The sequence below is a fragment of the Aptenodytes forsteri genome, unplaced genomic scaffold (assembly GCF_000699145.1).
Source record: "Aptenodytes forsteri isolate BGI_AS27 unplaced genomic scaffold, ASM69914v1 Scaffold221, whole genome shotgun sequence".
NCBI lineage: Eukaryota > Metazoa > Chordata > Aves > Sphenisciformes > Spheniscidae > Aptenodytes > Aptenodytes forsteri.
In genome coordinates, this window is record NW_008794411.1 from 729,212 (window position 1) to 753,327 (window position 24,116).

The 24,116-nt window shown below is 44.2% G+C and overlaps 2 protein-coding genes across 3 annotated transcripts in view; one reads left to right on the top strand and one right to left on the bottom strand.

Annotated features, from left to right (window-relative positions):
• The window catches only part of NUP54 (nucleoporin 54), a 10,809-nt gene extending 5,144 nt beyond the window's left edge, over positions 1-5,665 (top strand). Inside the window, exons 4-11 of one of the 2 annotated variants that reach the window (XR_002086321.1) lie at positions 234-421; positions 978-1,174; positions 2,190-2,244; positions 2,806-2,899; positions 3,405-3,512; positions 3,891-4,023; positions 4,380-4,490; positions 4,831-5,665. Coding sequence is in view for 1 of the 2 variants with exons in the window: in XM_019474492.1 (XP_019330037.1) it covers positions 234-421; positions 978-1,174; positions 2,190-2,244; positions 2,806-2,899; positions 3,405-3,512; positions 3,904-4,023; positions 4,380-4,490; positions 4,831-4,959 (1,002 nt within the window). In the remaining variant the exon portion in view is untranslated. The remainder of the gene's footprint in view (positions 1-233; positions 422-977; positions 1,175-2,189; positions 2,245-2,805; positions 2,900-3,404; positions 3,513-3,890; positions 4,024-4,379; positions 4,491-4,830) is intronic. The other variant, XM_019474492.1, reaches the window with a different exon arrangement.
• Positions 5,666-6,783: 1,118 nt separating this feature from the next.
• PPEF2 (protein phosphatase with EF-hand domain 2) lies at positions 6,784-23,419 on the bottom strand. Its single transcript, XM_019474457.1, has 15 exons — positions 23,359-23,419; positions 19,583-19,710; positions 18,966-19,023; positions 17,622-17,797; positions 16,488-16,602; positions 15,134-15,180; positions 14,435-14,722; positions 14,194-14,343; positions 13,073-13,408; positions 11,381-11,566; positions 10,540-10,682; positions 9,912-10,018; positions 8,668-8,831; positions 8,020-8,107; positions 6,784-7,373 (listed from the first exon to the last, which is right to left on the bottom strand). The coding sequence occupies exons 1-15, from the start codon at positions 23,417-23,419 to the stop codon at positions 7,195-7,197; spliced, it is 2,226 nt and encodes a 741-aa protein (XP_019330002.1). The 3' UTR covers positions 6,784-7,194.
• Between the last annotated feature and the right edge of the window lie 697 nt (positions 23,420-24,116).

Here is a 24,116-nt window from a genome sequence, read left to right on the forward strand (position 1 = left end):
ACAAAACTTTTTGTAAAAATCTGAACTGTTTCCAGAGCTACTGTACTGGTGGCCTTGTGAGAGAACATTTTAAAGAGGGATTGATTTTATGTTTCTGCATCTCTGAGTGTGTCGTAACTTAAATTTTGAACCGGTTGCTCTAAAAATTGAGGGGTTTAGCCCCTCCCCTTCATGCCACACAGATATGCTTTTGCTAAGTAATATATCCCCAGTTTTTGTTTGTTTGTTTGCAGGCTGTGGGTTACAGTTTAATGCCCAACAACAAAGATGAAGATGGCCTCGTGGTCTTGGTCTTTAACAGAAAAGAAACAGATATTCGAAGCCAGCAGCAGCAGCTCGTAGAATCACTACACAAAATTCTGGGAGGAAACCAGACGCTCACTGTCAATGTAGAAGGTGTTAAGACATTGCCAGATGACCAGTATGTGAACTTCATGCAGTTTTGCCTTTTTATCCAGTATTGCATGTTATAAAGGGTTGGTGCTTAGTCTACTCTGTCTCCCTTTCTCCTTGATTTTAGATCTGTTCATCCTGAGTTTGATTTCATGTCTCTCATTCCTTTGTGTTGCTTTTTCTTAAGGCATTAAGTCCAGTATCTTTCCTGTGTATGTTCTTGCTTTTGCTGGAGTGCACAGCTGAGGGATCTCAGCTCAGGTCAGGAAATAGGCTTCTTCAGGCCCTGCTCAGCAGCAAAAATTGGAGATGAGGATGCTAACCGTGAAGGTGGGATAAATACTTGGTATTTTAGGAGCTATGAGGTATATGAGAATGTAATTTTGTAGGATACTTACAGCTTTCCTCTTTCTGCCTTGCTATGTTAAACCCTAGCTTTACTGGTACTTTATATCTCAGTTAGCTAAAGGAAGATAACAGTCAGCGGGGAGAAGTGGTAACTTAGATGTAGGGTTGTTCTTTATTGTGTTAGTTTTTATATGCTGCTGACCTTTTCCTGACAGTACACATTTTGTCTTGCTCAGGACAGAAGTGATCATTTACGTTGTTGAGCGCTCGCCCAACGGCACTTCGAGGAGAGTTCCTGCAACGACCCTCTACGCCCACTTTGAACAAGCCAACATAAAATCGTCCCTGCAGCAGCTGGGGGTCAGTCTCTCCATGGCCAGAACAGAGCTTTCCCCGGCACAAGTCAAACAGCTCTTGCAGAACCCTCCTGCCGGTACGTGGTCTGGGGCTGCGCAGGGGCACGGTTGGGCCTCTGCTGGGGCTTTTTTGGGTCTCCGGGAAAAATGCAGCTGTCGGCCCACTGGAAAACACCTTTTAAAACTCAAGAGTTTCCAAGGCATTCTGGCATACTGACGTAGTGGTTTTAATTACAGCCAGTTTTCCCACTGAAGTGCAATGTAGTCCACCAAGACAGTTATGATTTATCAGTAGTATGCCACACAACACCATACTATATGATTTAGCCATCATAAATCACTTCAACTTGTCCAACTAAAAAAACCAAAGGTAAATATCAGAATAATCATGTCCTATATTCACTTACTAGTTTTTGGGGGGCTCACTTAGCCTGTATATGTGGCCACAGATAGTAGGTATACAGCTCTGTTTTAGAGTAGTTAAGTGCTGTTCATGGAGGATGTAGTAACTTGCATCATGATTTTGATGTACATGTACAATTAGACTGCTTTTGTTTTACGTATTTGCCCAGTGAAGAAGTTCATGGCAAAACAAGCAACTGTTCTGTCAACAGATAAAATCCTTAGACAAATCCTGTTAGGAACTGTCATAATTCCTACTGGGATTATTTTGCCAACTGGTTTAGTTCTTTGATTGCTTAATTACTGCTTTTGTAATTTTATTTTTTTTTTTTAAATACAATAAGCAACTTGAAGAGGAAGGATGACCCAAGTGTAGCATAGTGTGGAAAAGATGGGAATTTTTCCCCTTGAAGTATGGATTGTCCGATTTGATCACCTGTTGGTTGTTCCTTTCAAACCAGTAGAAATGCTTGACACCCTTTTGGACTGAACTTACTGCCACAGTTCGGGACCAAGACTTTTAAGAACTACCCTTGTTTAATTAACCTTTATTTGTAGAACAGTCAGTCAGGTTAGCGTAGCTCACAGGGTGTGTGTATTTCCTAGTATTTTTCCTGCTTAACAGCTGTAAGATGTGATATCTCTTCAGATCTATCGATACTAAAAACTTGTTTGTTTGGGTTTTTTAAGGTGTTGATCCAATTATATGGGAACAAGCCAAAGTTGATAATCCTGATCCTGACAAGTAAGTCTAATAGTCTGTCTGAGTATTACAAAAGACTTGGAAAGGGGAGAAATATATAATATTGTGTAGTACCCTTCAGGTAACTTGTAAGAAACTTCCTAGAGAATAACTTTGTCAAGTGCTGATCTCATTCGAAGCGGTGAGGATTACTAGAAATGCCTGTGTAATCCCTTTACCCATTTAGGTGCTTAAGGTTTGTCAGGATAAAGAGCCTTACTTGCATGACTTCAAGTTGTGGTGTCCTCCATTATATGGACTAGTTATTGTGACTTCTTTCTTTGTTTTGCAACCGTTACGGTTTTTTCTCTTTATGCCTGCAGCTGGAAGTGATGTACCCTTGTACCCTCCAGCGGTTACAGATAACTTAGGCTGATTTCTTCATGAAAAAGGAACAGGTTGTTAGGAATAGTGAGGACTGTAGAACTTAGCAAAACAAGATATGTTTATGTATTATATTAATTTATAATAGGCCAAGATCATATGTAACTTTAGATTATATTCGTAATTATTAATCCATACCACGTGAAAAATGTGTTGTAAGAAATATTTGTATTTTTGTAGGCTTATTCCTGTGCCAATGGTGGGTTTCAAGGAACTGTTGAGAAGATTGAAGGTCCAAGATCAGATGACCAAACAGCATCAAACTCGATTAGATGTAAGGTTTCTCATCTTCATCATGACTGCTTGTTGTTGACAAAGGATGTGCTATTAAGTGACCCTCTCCCCATGCCTCTTGTGTGTTGAAAACCGAAACTATGTGCATGGGTCTGTGACTCTTTATCACTATTTCTTAATATGTTCCTTAATTATATCTTTTGGCCAAAAACCAAGCGGTACGTTTCGGCTTTGGTTTTTCTCAGGTTCAAACTTGCTGTGTTGTTATAGGCTAATTCAAACCAGCTGAATTAAGTTGCACTGGCATAGACTCTAATTTGGTCACCCAGTTTTCTGATGCCTTCTGAAAATCCCAGTTGCATATGAAAATAAATAGAAACCAGAACAGTAGAGGTCTAGCGAAAAGCTTTCTGGAAGCATCTTTGGCGAGGACGCTAAGTTGCTGGACTGAGTACTGTTTTGAAACTCCTGGTTTCAAATCAGGACTAATGTGTTCTGTTATCGGAAACTGTTATGACTTCCAGCTGACCCCATCTCCTCTGCAGATAATATCAGAAGATATCAGCGAGCTGCAGAAAAACCAAACGACAACTATGGCGAAAATTGCACAGTACAAAAGGAAACTGATGGCGCTTTCTCACAGAACGTTACAGGTAACACGGATAGTCTAAATAACTCTTTCTGACACACAGTCTAGTGCCAGAAGGCAAACTGAGAGGGGGCAGGATGACCTGTGCAGTCTTGCGCATGGCCGATGTTGAAAATGAAATTCTGACTTCATCTAAATGGTATTGCTTTAAGTAACAGGCAGAGCTGTCAGAGAAAGCTTCAGGTGCGCAGCGTGTCTTACTGCTTTGGGAACCTTCTCTGTCACTTACTCAGAAGCCACGGGACTGCCCTGAGGTCTCGGAGCAGCAGACTAAACAACAGAACAAATCTGATGAGAGACGTGCTGGAGGAAGGGCAAAAAGACATGTGGATGGGCTAGTGGGGAAAGAGGTGGGCAAAGTCTTCTCTAATGAACCTCAAAGCCTTCTTTTGTAGGTGTTAATAAAGCAGGAGATCCAAAGGAAAAGCGGTTATGCCATTCAAGCAGACGAAGAGCAGCTTCGTGTACAGTTAGATACGATTCAGTGTGAACTTAATGCACCTACGCAGTTCAAGGTGAGTAGCTAATAGAACTTTGCCAACAACTCTGTTATTTCCTCACAAAAGAATGTAAGTAAGTTTTCCAAACCATGCAAATGTATTTGTTGTGGAAAGCTTTCAGAAGAGAAGTCCAGCAGTGTTACTAGGTTGTAGCATCAAGCTCTTTGCTGTATGACTGATAGGTATTTAAGTATTTTTGAGTTCTTGGAAGTATTGGAGTTGCTTGCCCTTTGCACGTCTTCCAAAAAAAAAAATTAAAAATGGAATGAGTGGCAATGCTTCCTGCCCTGGTGACTCGAGGAGTAGTACATGCTGGAGCTCTGACAGATGTAAATGAGTTGCATTTGATTTAAGCCTGTTTCTGTTCCCAGGGCAGACTGAATGAGCTCATGTCCCAAATCAGGATGCAAAACCACTTTGGAGCAGTGCGGGCTGAAGAGCGATATTACATAGATGCAGACCTCTTAAGGGAAATCAAGCAAGTAAGTATTACTGGGTGGAATCCTGGGATATTCTCTGAACTTCATAATTTAAGCTAGCTACGCACTAACTTGGGAGATGTATTCAGAATGTCATGTTTTTGTAATTGTTTGATGATGAAGTCCTTTTTATTGTTCTCAGTGACAGTGCATCACGGTATTGTACAAAGCCACTCGATGCAGTCAGGCTATTAGTCCAGAAAATGCTGCTTTGCCTTCTTCCAAAGAAATTATGCCAGGCTTTTCAATGTGCCAAGGCCACCAGACATGGCACCTTTGAGAAATATTACTTAAAATATGAGTTGAACTATGCTCATGCTGTCTTTTAAACTATCATCTGCAGCATTTGAAGCAGCAGCAAGAAGGCCTGAGCCACCTAATTAGCATTATAAAGGATGACTTGGAAGATATCAAACTTATAGAACATGGGCTGAACGAGAGCATTCCCATCAGAGGAGGAGTCTTCAGTTGACGTGGTGGATGCTGCTGGGCTTACACAGAACACATTACTCGAGTTCATGGTTCACCTTCCAAGGCTAAAACTGTTGAGGTAAAATAAAACACGTATCTTCTAGGAACAATGGTATTTTGGCTGTTATCTTTAGAATTAGCAAAGCCTCTTCTAAGCTTTTGAACTTGACCTTTGGAAGGTTTATATTTTATAAAGCTGTATATGCTTTAATAAAAGAAGGAAAACTGAATCTGTTCAGATACCGTTTTACTATAAAACTATATGTACTATTGTACATTTTTTCTTTTTTTTTTTCCCCCCCTTTTTTTACAACAACATTGTCCTAGAAATGCAGTGCCGAGGGAATTGTTCCACTTGTGACTTGGTTTGTGGCAAGCTTAGCCCGCTTCGATGTTTTTGTCAAAACAATCAAGTAACATCATTATGTAAACAGCTAATTTAAATCATTACAGATATGTATGTTGCTGTAACGATGTCGGTCTCTGCAATACCAGTAGTTTGCTGGGGCAAGCTGCAGGAAGTTGATGTTTCCAGTTTCTGTCATTCCTTTGGACTGCAAGGATCTGAAGGTTATATTTTTATCACTTTACATATGTGGATTATACAAAGCTTCGCTGCCCCTTAAGTAACAACAGAATGTCTAGACGTTGTCTTCTGCCTTTTTTTTTAATTGCTGGAGAGTAATAAATTCAGTCTGACTTTGTAATAACTTGTGCATGGTGTTGGCTCTTTCTCAGCTACATCAGCAAAGCAGGTGAATGGCTTCACTCTCCTCCAGCCACTGCAGGTAACAGACTATCAAACCCAGTGCCACAGGGCTGCTTGGCAGCCTCAGTCCCCAAACTAAAATACAAGGTCAGGTCCCTTAGATCCTACCTGATACCAAATACTGCAGAGCAGGTGGCTACTACATGCATTGGAGAGACAGATTCCCCCACCGCCACCAAGTTGCCTTTTTTCCTGATTACAAAAGTCACTGAAAATGACTGAAACAAAACCACATTATTTTCCGCAGTAGGAGTTTGTACAACAGAAACAACTCAAAAGGGGTAGAGACAGAATAATTTTGTTCATTAGCCATAAAAAAAAAAAAAAAATTCCATTCATAACATTTGGAAGAGAAAAACAGAAATACAGCCTCAGCATGCTAGAGCCTGTATTGTGCATTTGAGAGAGTTTATTTTGGGAAGCATGGTTCCATTACAGTTGAAAAAAGTGTATGTGGAACTGTAATAAAAGGCGAAAAGGATTAGTTTCTTTTTGGAAGCATGGTTCCGATTCATAAAGTATCTCAAATGTGCAAGACAGGCTTTAGCAGGGACTCTTCTAAGAAATCGAATGAGGCAAGGATTCTCTTTTGCAAGGGCCAGGATAGCAGTCAAAGTGAAGTCTTCTATCATAGCACCCCTGCTTGAGTGACTATGCTGCATGTTTGAGATAAATAGGTGGTTTTTTTCTTTGCAAACACTTTATTCCCCCATACCCCCCCACCTTTTTAGGCTGCAATTGTACCATGCTTTTAAAATATCTTGAACGTGCAGCATAGGCACTCTAGCAGCAGGCTACTTAATCTATTACCCTGGCCTTTGAAAAAGAATGGTCTCAATCGATTTCTTTAAAAAGCACCCCTGCAAGAGACAGTGTTGGATGTTTGAGACAGACAGACAGATAGTTTTTTCTAAGTATTGCTCCAGTGCACATATGTAGTAGCTTCAAACTTACAGAACAAACTTACCACAGCGGAGAAGTAGGTAATATCACCTGTTAACAAAGTTGACAAACTAGAGAAGGCATGAACAGCTCGGAACGAGCAATCTAGAAAAAACTTTATTAAAAGGAAAGCTGTGCTCTAGTAGTTGCCACCTGGTTTAAACACTGCCTACAAGAAACGCCTTTACTTCCATTTTACTGCACTTGAATAGACCTGTAACATTTCATCACAGGCATTGACAAGATAAACTAAGTTGCATCTTCCCTTTGAGCAGGAATTTCTACTTAAAACACAGCTCCTTTTTAAAAATGGTCAGAACTGAAGTGCAGCTTATCTATCTTAGCAGTTACCTTCCCCAAATGGATCACAGCTGTGGGCTACGGTGCTCGCTGTTTTCAACCAATAAGTGCTACAGGTACCTGCCTTCCCTTGCCCTGCTTTGTGTCTGCAGTTAGGTAGGAAGCAATCCCCCGGCTTCGCAGACAGTCAAGGCGTTGGACATGGCAACCCTCACCAAGTTCTCACTACTGTGACTGTTTCACAAGACGGAAGGCTTCTAGGAACTCGTTGAAGTCGATGTTTCCATCCTTATTGAAATCAATGCTGCGAACTAAGTCATTGATCCCGTCATCCGTGAGTTCAATGTTCATGTGGGAGCTGAACAGCTTCCAGGTTTGGTGGAATTCCTCAAACGAGATGAGACCTGTGGAAAAGGAAGGCGCAGCCACCTCAGCGCAAGGTCGCCATAGGCACTGCTGCCAGTCAGTCCCCGCTCAGCATGCAAGGAGTGGCCCCTGCTCAGGTTTGATTTCTCATCCCACCCCTGCCACCTGCATACCCTAAAGGAAGGAAAGAAATCACTCATAATCTTAATTTCACGTGCTGCAACTAAATTTCCTAGCATGCAGAACACTGGCTAAAATACAACTTAAAGCAGTAAAGACACGCAATACAATTTGGGAGAACAAAAGAAGGCAAAGACTGTTGTATTTTCTCTTTCCCGAAGTAATTTGGTGGAGATGACTGCTTGAAAGCAGGTAATGCTCAAGACCCCGAGTACACTGCATTACTGTCGTTGCTCTCATCACAATTTTTCTTCCGCTGAACTCCTCCAGAAAAAATAATTAGTAATTCTCTACCTGGACTGCAGAGAGTCCTTAAAAATGTGTCACATTTGTGGAAACTTGCAATGACACCTCAGAAGCTCTTGAGGCAATAACCCCAATTAAGGGAGGAGAAAGACCCAAACTTTAAACCATTAAATAAAAATGCCTTCGTACGTACTAAAGGGAGCCAAAAATAGAATGGAATATAATGCAGTGACCAACACCCCCTGTACACCTGCTTACCTGAATGATCTCTGTCTATGATCCTGAATATGGTCTCCAAGTTGGATCTGTTTCGATAGATGACTTCCAGCAAGCTCGACTGGATGTGCTGAAAGACAACATGGTCACACTCCTCGTATCCTTCTGACCGCTCTCTGCTTTCTCTGAGCAGTTACTGCATACCTTCCACTAAATAAAAATGTTTACTCCTCTCAAGAGTTTGCCAGCAACGCACTTTGCATCGTGTGTGGCTTATGAAACAGGTTTGAGACGACTGGACCCTCTGTGCAACTCTGCATTGTAGCACATCAGCAACCTATCGCTTCCGAACAGAGCTTTTCCAGGCTAACAGAGAAGACAGTGACTTGGGCTACGTTTTTTAACCACTGCAGAGTTGGTTTCGCTGGGTGTAATTAAGAAACTGCGACTCGGAGAATGGAATGTAGTTTTTCTACTTAAAAGCCTGCATCCAAAACTACCTCTAGGTTTTGATTTCACATGCATCTATTTCTACAATGGACTGAACGCCTCTGGACTACTTAAATTCATGCAAGCTTTTCCATCGACCGGAACCATCCGCTCTCCTTTCGTACCATACTTGGTTCCACGTGCTGGGGATCTTGTGAGCTGCTTTGCATCATGCTTTGATGGAAGGGGGCGAGTCCTTACCTCTTGGCTCCGCTGCTCCATGGCCAAGTCATCAAGCCAGGACTTGTACTCCAGCATGCCGTCTGCCGTGCTGCGCACCAGCTGTGGTCTCAGCATTCGCCAAGGCAATCCCAGGTGCAAGACTGACTCCACTGCCGTTGCCCAGTTGCTCAGCGTGATCCTTCCTGGAAGGAAAAGGGAGAGCCATTGCAGTCTCTGAGAGGCAGGCAGCTGAAAGCACATGAAGGCAAAGTAAAAAGCCTAGAGCAGTACGCATACCCAGTCTACCATGCTGCTGACAGCAACAGTGTCATTTCTCCATGGCACGCTTGAGCACTTTAGTACAGGAAAAAACGCTACATGGCTGTACAGACATCAGCCGCTGCAGGCACAAGTGCACTCTCTGCTCCCCCCCAGCCTCAGCAAGCTTTTGATCACTGCAAGAAATCAGGGCCGTGGGGCTGCAAACATCTGAACGACGGGAAGACACTAACTTTGGATATTTCATTATAAATTCGTGGCCTACAGCCTACTAGTACTTTCTCAGTGACCCAGGAACGTGGAAAAGCCCCTAGTTTAACAGCTGCTGTAACAGCTGAACTGGACTTTTGTGAACAATTTTGCTGCCAGGGAAGAAAGCAAGAAAGCAGCTCTACCCACAAGAAAGCAGTTCTGCCAACCACTGTGTCCCTTTTCTCCCCCGGCCCACAAATGGACAGATCTCAGCAACAGATCTCGGTCACAGCACCAGCAGAGCACTCCTGGCAGCCAGAGAATTATGAACTCTCAGCTCCTTCTTTAAGGCTCTGACAGAGGCAGCTGCCATGGAGGACAACCCTCGCTTTCCTCTTGCCAGTGATGTTAGACTCCAGGGATGAAGGGGCTCTAGAGACCACCCAGCCCTTCCCAAGTGACACGTGACAGACATGTTCCAGGTCATCTTTTCCAATGCTTCCTCGATACTCCTGTTCCAAAGGGTTCTCCTAGTACCACGCCTAAATTGCTACACATCAGGCTAATCACCTCTTGCTTCTCTGACACCCCCTCGTTATAATTCCACCCTGAGGCATTAACAGGTTCCCAACAGAGACACTGAATAACAGCAAATGAGACCAACGCTGTGGCAAGGTCTGACGCAGCCTCCCCCGTGACAGTCACTGACAACTATCAGTGCGGAGCCTCCCAACCAGCCACACACTCAACTCAGCTGCTTCAACCCTGTCCTACCAGGGAATTGACCTGAGTGTCCCTCGGCTCAGATTTACCTGTATTGTCCTTATCGTAGGCCTTGAATGCGCTGATGAGGGCTGAGGTATGAGCAAAGAGCTTTTCCCGCAAGGCTCGAAAGGCTGACTCCTCTACTCTGCTGATTCTGGAAGATGCAGAAAAGAGAGAAGCACATTAAGGACTTGCCACGAAGCGCAAGAGAAGCTGCGCCTTCCCGGTCCTCTGGCCTGTCTGTGGATTGCCCAGACCCTCGCACAACTGCTCTGCACAGCTACAGCTGCATCTCAGTGCTCGTGACAAGGCACTGCATGCCTGCAGCACAGTTCCCTGCAGCCGATGCAGTGAATCCCTGCATCAATTTGTGAAGCAACAAAGCAGAAGGAAACCTCGGCAAGGGTCACAAGTTAAAACTTGACATTGAAAAGAGAAGCTGGAAAATCAGCAGTCTGTAAAAAAGAGTCCCCTTCTGATCTTGTAACGCTCCCTCCTCAACCCTTGAGCCTCCCTCAGTAATTTCTGCACAAAGCTTGAATCCTCCTCTAGCGCTATTAGTTAGTAAATCAAGCTGTGAAAGTTCAGCTCCAGAGCCAAACTTTCTCAAAGCTCCCAAAGTTTTCCCTTTTGGAATTTTGACTTGGTGAATACAGAGCAACCAGAAAGCCTTGCCTTTGGGTCATGGTGAGAGTATGGGCCATCTTGTTCGCTTGGTACTGAACAAAATGGGGGACGAGGTCCGGTCCCAGCTTCACGTAGGCTCCCCTGTTGCTGCCAATCTCATAGTAGTTTGAGGCTGAAAATATGGTCAGCACCTAACCCCCAAAAAATAGAGGCATTTACAGTCAGTACACACATCCTCTATTATATATACGTGTATCAGTGAAAACAACACAACCGATCCCATCTAGAGTTAACAGACCGTGAAAGCACCATGTTTTATGTGGAAAGGGAATAGCGAGGTGGCGGCTGGCCTGGAAGCCTTATGGGTGCGAGTTCCTCGAGGGCAGCACTGGTCTCCTGTGGATCTGGCCACACGCTGGGCTTCTGCGATTTCACTGTACTCTCCCGACAAACTTCCACTCTCCGCTGCAGTGAGCGGAGTCAGAAGTGCCCCTGTTGAAGTCACTGAAGTGACCCTGAATCTTCTGAGGGCAAAACTTTGCTGCAGCCCCTTAGTAACACCCTTTTGTACGTCATCTTCAGGAACAGCTGCATTAAGTGGGGGCAACGGCCCAAATGGGTTCAGATCTTTTCTCGGCTACCACACACAAGGACGTGCTTTGCCTGCACAACAGATGACCCCGACAGAGTAGGTGGTTCCAGACTGTCCTGACATAAAACCTCAGCTGGGAACACACTTCAGTAACTCTCAATAAGGCTGTTCAACGATTTTGTATGTACTTAACAAAGCCCCATTGGAAGAAATACAGAGCTGAGACAAGCCACCACAGAAATCCCACCCTGGCCAGATGGAAACCCAAGTATCCTTCACGCCGTCCTCCTCACCGACCTTCCGGTTGTGACAGAACTCGTAGCCCTCTGGCTTGCACTCGTGGGAGCGGATGAGGAACTGCAAGTTGTACTTCTCAAGGATCTTCCCTGTCACGTCAGGCCCAAAGTAGCAGCCACCACCTCGCACTGTATTTACTATGCAGCCCTCCTGAGGCATGGGGTCACTCCAGAGAATGTCTAAAATCTGAAAGTATTGAAAAAGTTCACTGAATAAAGTGTACCCAGCAGATATCACCTGTCAGAGTTTATTAAGCAAATACAGCTCTGTCTCTGAATCCCTCCCTGGACTGCCGCTATTACATAGTGCAGGGAAACAGAGATGTTTTCCTGCATCCCAGCTGAACCACCATACTGCTCCGCAGGACTGTCACAGACTGGTCCACCACAGAGGTGACAATATTGTTGGCCTGGAGCTACAGGCACACCCAAAGTGCCTGGGCAGAGAGGGGTGTCCACAAATCAGGCCTGATACAAGCTTTCCCTTTGCTGCCTCTAAGATTTCAAAGAGCCTTGCCTGTCCTCCATCCCGAAACACGGGTCCCGGGGCAAGAACACCCAGCAGATCCTGAGGCCATGAGCAGGCTTAGTATTAAACTCCTTTGCTCTCTAGCCAGGACATTCCGCAGCCTCCAGAAATGTAAGTGCTGACTCAATAACCACTATTTGGATTAAAGTTTAATCTCTTTAACCCTGACCTCGATATATAGCTTTATGCTGATAAGGCGTGCAATGCTGGGATGTCATATGTAACGTGAAGTGAGTAACGATGGTTTCAGAGCACACAGAAGGGTATACAGACAGTCTGGTCTAACACAATCAGGAAACCAAGTTCCCAGGCTCTGACCTGCCTAGCAATCTACTCACAGTGCAGCCCAGCTAAAATCACAAATTCAGTCTGCTCTTAGTACCCAAGATCACGACTTGCTCATCAGCAAATGACGTGCTCGTTCATTACCTACAGAGCTGATTTCAGATACCCCAGTACACAGTAAGCGATATAACCACTGGGCTCTGCAATCAGTCTTGTCTATTATTTCTCTCCCCTGCAGTGAATCAAGAAAACCTGTTGCCCCACTCCATGCCTGAGCAGCAGGTTTTTTTATACAACAACAGATGAGTGCTGTGCTAGGGGCAAACGCTGGGACAGAGCCTTGAGCACAGAAAGCCGAAAGCCCGGTGAAGAGGCTGACTCGCAAGGGTAGGAGAAAGGCGCCAGCAGAACGGCAGCTAGCACCAGTCTTGCACACAGCCTACGTTCTCCTACGTGACTCTCGTGCACAGCTCTTCAACTGCCAGGGAACCATGCCACAGGATGGGCTGGATGTAGCGCAGGTATCTAACGAAACATCCCCAAGCAGCAGAGATCACGTTTACAGTACAGCCCTTCCTGACCACCTACCACTGAATGATCAACGCCAGGCTGTCTCGGGGTACAGAGCAGTAGGTACAAAATAGCACAAACCCCATTAGCCTGCCCACCGGCACTTCAACACTGACTGCTCTTTAACTCATAATATATGAGTTATTCATATAGTGAATAACTCCACTATTCAAAGCAGCAAGAATCTTTCTGCAGAGAGGTCTGTGCACTGACCCACATATTTTGTACTGAGATTCTTCATAACAGAGAACAAACCTGCAGGAGGCACCCACAGCCCATCGAGCTCGGGGCCCCGCTTGGACTACTCACCTGCTTCCACTCCTCCTGGCGAGTCCAGCGTGGCCCATCCAAATCCGTCAAGGAGACCACGCTGGAAGAGGTGAGCTCCTCCTCCTCCGACTCGCTGATGTCCGCCAGCCGGCGGCACCACTCGATTTGCTCCTGCACCGTCTGCCGGACCCACTTGGAGAACTCCAGCCTGTTGGCCATGCTAGGAGCCTGGGCCGGCTGGGGCTGCGAAGATAAACTGGGGGCTGCCTCGTTCCCTGCTGGGTCAGCCTCTACTTTGCTCTCCCCGTTTATTTCCTGTATTTCCACATTTCTATTCGACTCCTTTCTTTTCTTCCCTCTTAATACAGAAATAAACTGAAAGAAGTAAGAGAGAAAAGAGAGGTGGTCACACTGCTTGGAAACCTACATCTCCAGCTCTAAGATCTTCCATTGGCAGACTCAAGTGACCCAAACCTCCGAGCCTCAATTCCCTTTGCTGCCGTCAAACGCTGATTAATTGTGGGAGATTACTAGTGCCTCTCGGATGTGCCATTCTTGGTTTACAGCTGGGGCCCCACATCCATCCTGACTACAGATCTCTCTCTTCTTCATTGACTTTATGCTGCTCAGACATTTCACAAAAGGTAGAGTACGTGGATTTAATCTGCAATGGGAACTAGGCGGCAGAATGAGGGGAGGACTAATGACTAATGCAAGTGCTTGTCATTACATTTGGAGAAGGGAAGTAGTATTTCTCAAGTAGAGAGTGAGGCAGAGAGAAGTTAAACGACTTATTAAAATCATTCTGGAAATCTAGGAGGAAAAACAGGCTAAGAAACTGTAGGACAAAGTCTCATCATCACTCTGTTTTTACAGTCAGCATCAGCACACCTATTTACGCATGCCATTACCCACCACTTCCCTGGCTACAATCCTTACATCTTCAGGAAGCCAAGAATGCTTCTTCCGTTCACACCTCCTGCACACACACTATTAAACCAAAGTGATCCACTCCAAGCCTGTACCTAAACACAGTTTGTCTAGGAAGACCATCCTTTAGATTTGTCTCATCAACAGCCAAGCTGACATGTAGAAATAAGCTCCTCACCACAAATCAGCAACACTGTTGCCTCTTGCAATATCTAGGAAATAAAACCTACTTTGTTCCTATGAATTTTCTCAAGCATGTCCAGGTCAGTGGTGTCAGAGATGCCCCCGTGTATAATGAGGACTTTCTGATCAATCAGGGTGGCCAGAGGCAGCCAGCAGAAGACATTCTGAATCATCTTCAAGATTTTTTTCCCATGCACCTAGGAGGACAGGTCAGAAAGGAAAAGATGAAGCATCGAGCCTTCAAGGTCCACGTCTTGCATGGTAAAGGAGACACAAACGTATGCCTACCTTGTATTTCTGCATTACTTCCTTGGTGAAACCGTAGCTAAAGGAACAGGAGAAAGGAAGTTCAGTGGGATTTCGCAGTGACACCCTTGACATCGTGATCAGCCCCACACAGAACCCGTACCGTAAGTTGACCATGTGGTCCTCATGGTTCCCACGGTTGAGATGAACCTCCTTTGGATAGATCAAGAGGAAGGTAAAGAGGACGATGAGGATCTCAAGGGACTGTTTGCCTCTGTCTACAAAGTCCCCGTTGAACACGTACGACTTGGAAGGGGAAGGAAGGCCGTTCTGTAAAAGCAAGGAACAGACAGATGTTACAAGAGAGGCCTCCCCATGATCTCCATATGCCTGCCCCCCGAGCTGCACATTCTCTCACTCCTGCCCCAGGTTAACTTCTACAATAGATCCTGAATCTTATTTTTATCCTGTAGGCTTCTAGTGGCAAATGCACTGCAAAGTGAAAGCTGGCAGGAAGGGTCGCCATTGGTATCAACACTTAGAAGAATGTCCACTGGCACTTCCCAAGTGTACATGTTTATCAGATTTCAAAGTCAGCAAGGGAGAAGACATTTAAAACCGATAAAATTGACCTGGAGGATCACATGCGAAGGGCCCAATTTTGCAAACACGTCTCAGCACGACCCATGCGATACCTCTCACAATGCCTGGCCAGCCTCCCTCTCCAAATACGGTGCCTACCTTATAAAATATGAGGAACAAGTCATCCAGCTGGCCGTGCAAGTCTCCTAACAGGCACAAAAAGACGAGTCACAGTATGTTTACCTTTAACTTAAAAAGACACCAATAAATAACTTCTATGAAGTATCTCTATAAATTAATGACCACTGAAATATTTTGGGAAGTTCAAGGTACAAGTTTCCTTACACTGAGGCAATGTGCCCGAGGAAAAGGGCATGATGTAAAGGCTTGAACTGAAGCCTGAGAAGGACAGCAAAAAACCTACACCAGCTTCGGAAGACTCTGATTCAGAAGCTTTGTTCATTTATCTCTTAGATGACACAACGTGGCACAAGAAACCGTTTAACGTTGATCATTACATGGGAGAAAGCTTTGCATACAAAATAATAATCAAACTAAATTCTCATTTAACGTGATACTGGAGAGAGAGGTTTGTTTTCCAGAAGCTGACTGCACGCAAAAGTCTGTGCTAAGTACGTATTTTTCTGAAATACCTCAAAGTTTAAACATTAGTCCTAGAGTAGGAAAATCATGGTGAAAAGCTTTGTCTCTTTCAAATTTACTTGATAGGACGCAAAGATGTGTTAGTATTCTGGATCTGAATGCATACGCTGCTGCTAACGAAGACTCAGCCAGAACAGCTCCAGGACTTTGTTGCTTAAATAATCCCAGGCCCCAGAACAGGACAGAAGATGACTGAGTTTTGAGGCCGGTCCTCGACTGGGTGCAGTTTCTGTGGTTTAGTAAAAGGACTCCAAGCTTAGAACAAAGACAAATTTGAATCCAGCTGAAAAATTCTTTAAATCTTTGCTGTAATGTATAACAATTTTAAGAGCCACAGGCCATCATTATCACCCTTCGTCTTCCCTTAGACACACATTCATACCTCCTCCTCTCTGTGCATTTTTATAATCACTGTGACCGCACCACTGCTACAGCAGGCTATGCCAAGCTGAACGCTACCATCTAGGGGCAGGGTTTGTTAATGATGTATCCCAAAATCTCTCATGGAAGCCAAACGCAGACTACAAATAGACAAACCACCTTCCCTCAGCACCCCCATCCCGTTCCAGACCAAGCAGAAATAGGGCCATGATGCAGACTTGCTCCCTTCAGACTTCAGGCTAGTCTTCGCAGCAGCTCAAATACAGGATCAGAGGGTAAACCCAGATATTTTAGACAGCCCCAGTTGCCTCTCAATGCAACACGCATTTTGCTTACGGACTGCATTTGTGTTCCATACTCGGTACAGAGGAGGGCATCATGCTCACGCTACCATTTTATATCTTTCCCACCCCTTCCACGTGAGCATTCTGCCCCAGAGACTGCGCAGTGCCCTCCCACCCAGACGTACCACACACAGTGACCTCCTCGCTATAGCAGGTGGAGACATGACTGATGTTTGGCAACTGCTTGAGGTGCTTCCTGGTCTCATGCAGAAGGTTTAAGACATAGCGAGCGTGGAGCTGCTACTAGGAGAAAGCGAAGGGATTAAAGCAGGAAATCAGTGACCGCTGAGCAGCAACGCAGCTCTGTCTCCAAAGGCCCCAAGGACCCACCACGATAGCCTGGATGGCAGAAACTTTCACTGGGACGACACTCGTTGCTGACCTACAGGCTTACAAACAAGACGGGGCAAATACTAGACAACAGCAGGACGGAAGAGACTCACCCCAAAGCAGCCCAGCCTCGGCACTGGCAGGGCTGGCAAGAGAACCCAAAAGCCGTAGCACCCTGTGGTCAAGGCTATATCCGCTAGGCAACACCACCTCCTAGAGCAGCAGAAATTCCAGCCCGGTATCACAGGTAAGAAGCTGCTCCTCTAGATCTTTCTTAGCCTTTTCCACATTAAACCGGGCCATGAGCTGCCGTGTCTCCTGCAGAAATATGTTCACTCAAAGCCAGGGTGTAGGCATTTAATATTAGTCAAGACACTAGAGACCTTGGTTTTAGAAATCGTTTTGTTTGGAGAAGGGATGTTTTGGCCTATTTTGCAGTTCAGCACCTTGACTGAGGGATGGCAGCAGAACACTGCAATTGTACGATGACTTGTCTTGTTAGTGCTGCTCATCAAAAAATTCACATTTTACATTTTAAATATGAGTCAAAGTTGCATGGCACAAAACATAATTTCAATCAGCTGTTTCCATCTGGGCCATCCTATACTTTTTTACAAATTGAGGAATTGCAACAAAAAATGACAGAATGTTTCAACATGGACATGGGGTTTTTTCCTTTTAAAATGAAATTCAGGTTAATATTGGCACACACCTATGAAAAGTTTTCAGTTTTGTCAGAACTGCGTTTTCAGAAAGGAAAAAAGTTCCTATGGCAGGGGGAAATACCATATCATTTCCATCCCCCTTTGCTTAACAGCCTGCCAGCTCGTTATACTCCAATCAGCTTAGCTTGTTAGGAAGGCTAAAACCAAATTCTCTATCCTACACCCCTGCATAGAGAAAAGCGTGGTTCCTTTTGGGATCCTTACTTGTTTCTGTTTGAAAGCTTCCAGCAAGGCAGTCGCATGGTCAGGAAGGAGTGGGAAAGAGAGACGGGGTCCAGTGTAGGAGTCTGGCACCTCCATGGATTCATAGTCACAGTATTTTTCCAGCTCTGCCTCTTTGAAGCTTTCCCCACTTATGAACATGCGACTGATAAAATCCCCTGGATGGCAGATTGGTCAGTTTGATTGTTTTTTTAAAAAGAGAAAGAGACAAGAAAAAGTTAAGTTGGCTCAATACACCATCCTAGTAATTTGCTAAAGAAAAGCTGTTTGATTAGGCTAGAGCTCATGAGCAATGGCAGCGGCAGAGACTAGCTCCTAGTTTGACATCGCTACAGAATTTGCAGTGGGGAAAAGGCCGCAGGGACGAGTTTCCGTGTGCTATGTGTTGGGCAGTGCTGGCAGCTACGCTAGTTTCTGCAAAACGCTGGTAGAGCCAGACGGACATTGCTTGCCATGGCTAATTGAAATCTTATTTTCAATGACACGCAAAAGCAAACTGTATAATAAGGAACCGTCTCCCACATCCCACTGTTTTTTCTAAGCTTGCACCTACATTCTCAGTGCTGCACAAAATTTGAATAAATAAGCATTGGTTTTTTACTGCTGTAACATCTCAGAGCCCAAGTCAAGGAACAGGACGTTATTGTCCTGTTTTATACAGACACTGAAAAAAAATCTTCCTCAACAGAGCTTTGCTGTAAAATATGTGGGGTGGTTGTGAGAAAAAGGGTGGCGGTTTGAAAGGAAGGAGCGAGGACTTCAGCACGCTATGGTCAGCAAAGTAAATAGTTAATTTTGACTTACTACCATCAGATTTCAGAGCTAAGCTCATTAGCAAGTTCCCAGCACTAAGAAATAACGTAATAGTCTCTGTAGATTCAGGAAGATACTGTATTGGTTCCCACAGCACTTCTCCCCCCGCCCCACCCCAATTATAAGTGAGAGACTAAATATGAATAAAGTAGATACCCTAGAGCACAGTTCCCTAAAGATGGATTCTCTCGCTTCAGAAATGGACTCTGCAAAGCCCTGGTTACCAGGGATCACTGGAAAAAGGCAGATTTCTAATACTGCTCTTAGAAAACATACTGAGCTTTTATTCCCCCTTCCAGCTCCTAAGGAGCAGGAATTGCCCCACATCCCTCGCACAGCTCTGACAGTCTCCAGACAATTCACTCCCTATCCAAATTCCTGATGCCATCGCTCTTTAGACTCTCTTGGCCGCCTTTGCCATCCTGAAGGGCCAGCATTGGGCAACGAATCAATACAGGGTGCAACCTTCCGAGCTGCTGGTGCCACATCTACAAACGGCAGATAGAAACTTACTCTCTTTACTGCTGCTTGGCGTGAAGTGCTCAATGAGGTAACTGAAGAAGTTGTGAAGCTGCAAGAAGAGAGAGAGCCCATCATCATTCACCCTGGAATGAAATTCTGCAGAGTGGCGACTTAACATGATCTTCTTTCTGGAAGTATTATCTATGCCCTTCTCATGTTGTCGGGTATGTACAACAAATCATACTATACTAATTCTAGTTTTGAGTATCTTGCGATGAAGTCAAAAAAGTAGCTTTACCTTCAGCCATACAGACAGCAGTACACCTATAAGCCCTCCCTCTCCCTCCCTGACAGCAAGGCAACCATATAAGAGAATATTAATCAAAGTTAAAGTGTAACAAACCAACTAGGCTTGCCTATTGTGTTCAGACTCAGGAAAAGCAATGTTAAATGGTCCTTATGGCTTTCTTTCAAGACTCATTACTTAGGGTTTCATCAGACATAAGCAGGCAGGAAATCAATAGGCTAAGAAGGGGCAGGAAACCCAGTCCTTGGCCCACTGAGGCACTTGCAGGGTTACCAGCCAGTAGGTGGAAACAAGTGAGTCTGTGGCACAGAAACCACCCTCCTATGTATTCTCCTACATATTCTTTTCCTTGGCACCTTACCTTGATCTGATCCTGCTCGCAAGCGTACTCAATGGATTGAAAGATTCTCCAGGTGCAACGTCGGCGCATTTCCAGCCGAGCAACGTAGCGCCGGTACCACTGTTGGATCAAGATGGCTGCCTTGAAAGCTAGGGGACAAAACCAGAACCAACCTGCTGAGCTGCAGTGGCTGCAGCTGAGGTACCCTGCTACCGCTCCTTTCCTCACCCTGAAAATTGAAGAGGGACCTTTCTTTTCAGGAGCAAGTTTTCAGGAAAGGTGTTCTGATGCCTAAATATTAAGGATAACAAAACACCCACTTCCTTTCACCATATTTCAAGAGGGTGATCTGACCCTGCCTGACCTCTGAAGCAATTCTAACCATCGCTGCTGGCTCCTCAACACCAGCGTTAACAACGACTTACTAGGGCCTAAAGATCCAAACATGTTCTTCAGTATTAATAGACAATTTCCTCCCTTTCTATCTGCCTCGATCATTTTCACGTCTGTCTTACAGTCTAGGTACTGGGGCTTCAGGAAACCAGAGCTTTGACTGAGACCACACAAGGAGTTGGGGGAAAACAAGACACCAAATCCCCTTCCAGAGCCTTAAAAATACGGGGTTTGTCTACCTTCCTTTAAGCCAAATAAATACCTCAGATTTGCAGTTCTGGACAAACTTCAGAAGGCATCTATTCTAGCATAAAAGTTAACATACCATTACCTTGGAATAAAATAAAGACAAAATTAACACCCACAGTGAAAAGAGGGAGACAGATCTTTGGCCACTTAATGACACAGAAGGAACGAAATGCCAGGAATTTCCAGGTGCCTGGTCGTGGTTCAATCCACAGCCAGCGCTGGCACCAGGCTCTTCCCTCCAAATGATGGCTGTTTGCCCTGATCTTTAAAACATAACCATTCCTCTGCATTTTCCCAATTCCAGTGTTTTTCATGAAAAGATTATTTCAGATGGCGTATATGCGTATTTAAAGTGAAGTACATTGGTGCAGTTTCCCATTTCCTTTTTCAAGTTCTGCCACAGAACTTTTACGTAACTCTAGAAACTCTTCCATCCTCCTTAGCTGGTCTTGACCACATTTGGACCTCCTGCTTGCTTTACAGCACCTTGCCAACCAGCTCTGCTACTTGGCATCTCTCTTTTGATTACACTCGTGTCCCGTCCTGTTCATTTCTGGAGCCCTACGCTAGAACGCTACATTTCAAACATTTTCTAACAATGCTTCTCTGTGTCGTCTTTAGCTGGGGAGGGGGGGATGACTGTTCTATCTACAGGCTGGCCCCAAAATCAAATGGAGACAACAGAGTTACAGTTAGCCCTGCTGCAGAAGCTTGTATTCCCTTGGCATCTGGTTTGTGAGAGAGCACTGGCGTGTTCACCAAAGCAGGGAGAGCAATGGGGTAGAAAAACTTTATTGAAAAGAAGGACACCCCCCACCCCTACCCCAAAGGCTGCTAAGTGCTGGCAAGAGACAAAGACATCACATTAATTCAATTAGCTTGCATTAATTATGTAACATAAACCACCCCCCATGTACTTCAGCAGGAAACACTGACCTTTACCTAAAGAAGATATCCTGATGGCTTATGTATTGAAAATACTAATCCTTCTAAATTACGTTACTGTTACAGCACTAGGAGCTGCAGAGCACAAAAAGGGAAGAAGCTATTGCTGTTGTGCAGCTGGGAAACTGAGTCATGGTGAAGTCATGGGCAAGAAGGTAAGACTTGGCTAGCTTTAATTCAAGAATAACTTATGTATTCTTTGCCTGAGCCTTGTATCTTGTGGAGAAAATGCTTACTGATCTGTTGGGCTATGAAAAAATAAAAAAGGCTGACTTTTTTTTCTGCAGTTTGGTGCTCCTGAAGCCTCCTTTATAACAGACCCAACACTAGCTGCTTTAATCCCTGTACAGTAATTCAGCTGGCATGTAACCAGATCACAGTCATAATCACTCTCTAAAATAAACAACTTCTAAATATCTTGCATTCCCCTAATAGTGGATAAATGTCCAATTACTGCGGTAGGAGTCAGGTGTATTTCAGCTGAATCCCGAGCAGAAATTCATAGTTACGACTCCGCATATACCAATGAAAACTAGATCCTTTGGAACATTAAGAATAAAATCTGTGAAAGACTCGTTATCGAGTCCATGGCACTTTAAGCTCCAGATAGGCAAGGCATTGGGTTTTTTACACTACTTTTACAGAGACTGACTCTGCAACTGAAAAGCCAGGTATTCTAATTTACCAGCTTACCTGGGTGAGTTTCATCTGGCAGTGTTTGTACTAGTTCAGAAAAAAATAATAAAAAAGGAAGAGAAAGAGATTTATCCACATTTTATGAGGATCCAAGCAGTAAACTGAATCATACATCATCATATAACCTACTGAAAACATGCCAAAGTGGCAGCACTCAAACTAAAATTTGCCTGTTCATGCTAGCAGTATAGTTCACAAATCAGCTTACAGGAGGGAGTCTGCACCCTCTCTCGGGTTCCCCATCCCCTTCTTCACTCAAGTGCAGGGCCGGTTTAACAGAGCTCTGCTGGCTACACTTCCCATTGGGAACAGCCTCTGGGCCTCGTGCGAGGGGGACAGGACACCGCCTGGCACGTCGTGCTTGGGTGGAAAGTCCTAAGCAGCTCCACATCTGCAGATCAGCAGATCTGAAGGATTTTGAGAACCAGATGCAAGAAATTCAGAGAGGTTTTACTGTCATGGGAAACGGTTGATGAGGTATCAGATCTAATGCAGAGTTTCAAATAAGTAACTAGTTTTATATTACACTTTGTTTGTTATAGACAAGCCATTATCATAAAACAGCCCTGAAGTTTTTGGGAAAGTCCATGGCTCTCTGGTGCTATAGGCAATAGATAAGTCTAACTTACTTAAAAAAAAGGTGGAGTTTTTCAACAAAGAAAAATTACAAACAAAAAAGGCTGAGTCACAACGGTATCCCTGCTTTCTTCATTTCTAAATGCAATCACTATTCTTCCTTTAAAAGAACTTGCAAACAGTTTGCACCATGCTGCTGTTCTGCCAATGCTGATGACTGAATGATTCAAACAACAAAGCAATCAGTTTACTTTTTTACACTTCTTATGTGTAAAGTCTCACTCATAAACTCCCTTTGTTCCATAGCAGACCTAAGCACACACCCAGAAATTTGATACTATCATACAGAGGGTTTCATAAAAATAAATCATTACAGCTTCAAGAGCCATAAAAAAGTCTAGATTATTAGCAGAGATTAAGAGCATTGCACTGACATAATGAGAAAAAAGCACACTTTTTGCTTTTCTTAGCCACACCATCTTACCTTCTTTAGAACCAGATTTATTTTGGCTTTGCTAATGCTTCTGCTTTATCAGTCCTGTGCTGCTAACACAGTCTTTAAAAATGAAGTCTACCAGAAGCAGCAGGGTGATACCATCTATCTCGCTGTCAGCACATGACAACACACACATTAGCCAGCAACTGGTTAATCCATCGGATGTTAGTTCTAATAGAATTGCTTTTTGCTGCTTCATTTCTGGTCAGGTTTTCGTTGATTTTAATCTAATCCTGGTCTAAATAGCTGTTATTTTCTCAAGCCTGTTGGCCTTCTGCCTGACAGCCAAGACTCCTTTGTCGCAGGATAACGAAAGACATAACCTTGCTTCAATACTATCAAGAAAACCAGGTAACTCAGAAAAGAAACACATCCACTGCAACCTCCCAACGGCACGTGCAGGAGCAGACCGGAAAAGATTACTTTTCAAAGAATCACTCACCATTTTCAGACTTCTGCAGGGAGTACTTGTAGTTGGTATTTACAGAACTACCAGATCCCATGTTCTCCAACCAATGCTCCTAGAACGTTGCAGACTGGATCAGTGTCACCAAAACCACAAAACAGATGCAGGAAAAACCATTCGGTCAAATCAAAACAGTTGCAACATGTCCCACAGTGCCGAGAATCTATAATTAAATATATTAACACTTAAGATGAACGAGCAGATGGCCTGCCTTGTGCCCAAGTACATCTTCCACTACCAGGTTTTTCCAGCTACTTCGTTGTCTTCTAGACAACCTCAGATGAGGATTTCTGTCTCACTGTTTCAAATTTCGAGTCAGCTATATAAATAGGAATCATTTCAGCACCTTTCCTAATTGTATAAAAATAGCAGAGATTGCATATCTAGGTACTGTAATTGTACGGTTGATGTATAAATGCGGCATTCATGTACCCTCACAATGCTTCGCATGCCTAGTTTTAGGCTCCTATCTCTTAGCAATATGGCAGTCTTTGACCTGAGCCTTCATTTCAGATGCTACAATAAAATAATCTTGATTGAGCTCTGAGAGCAGACTACATCTCCGAATCCTCATGCTACTTCCCCCTTCCTCATGCGCAGCTGAAGCACCTGGATGAAGGTGCTAAAATACTACGCATGACTGCACGTGGGAGGCAGTCATACGCTGCATAGGGAAAAAAAAGTTTTTCAATACTGATCAGGAACTATAAAAGTCATTAAGTTGATTCATTAAC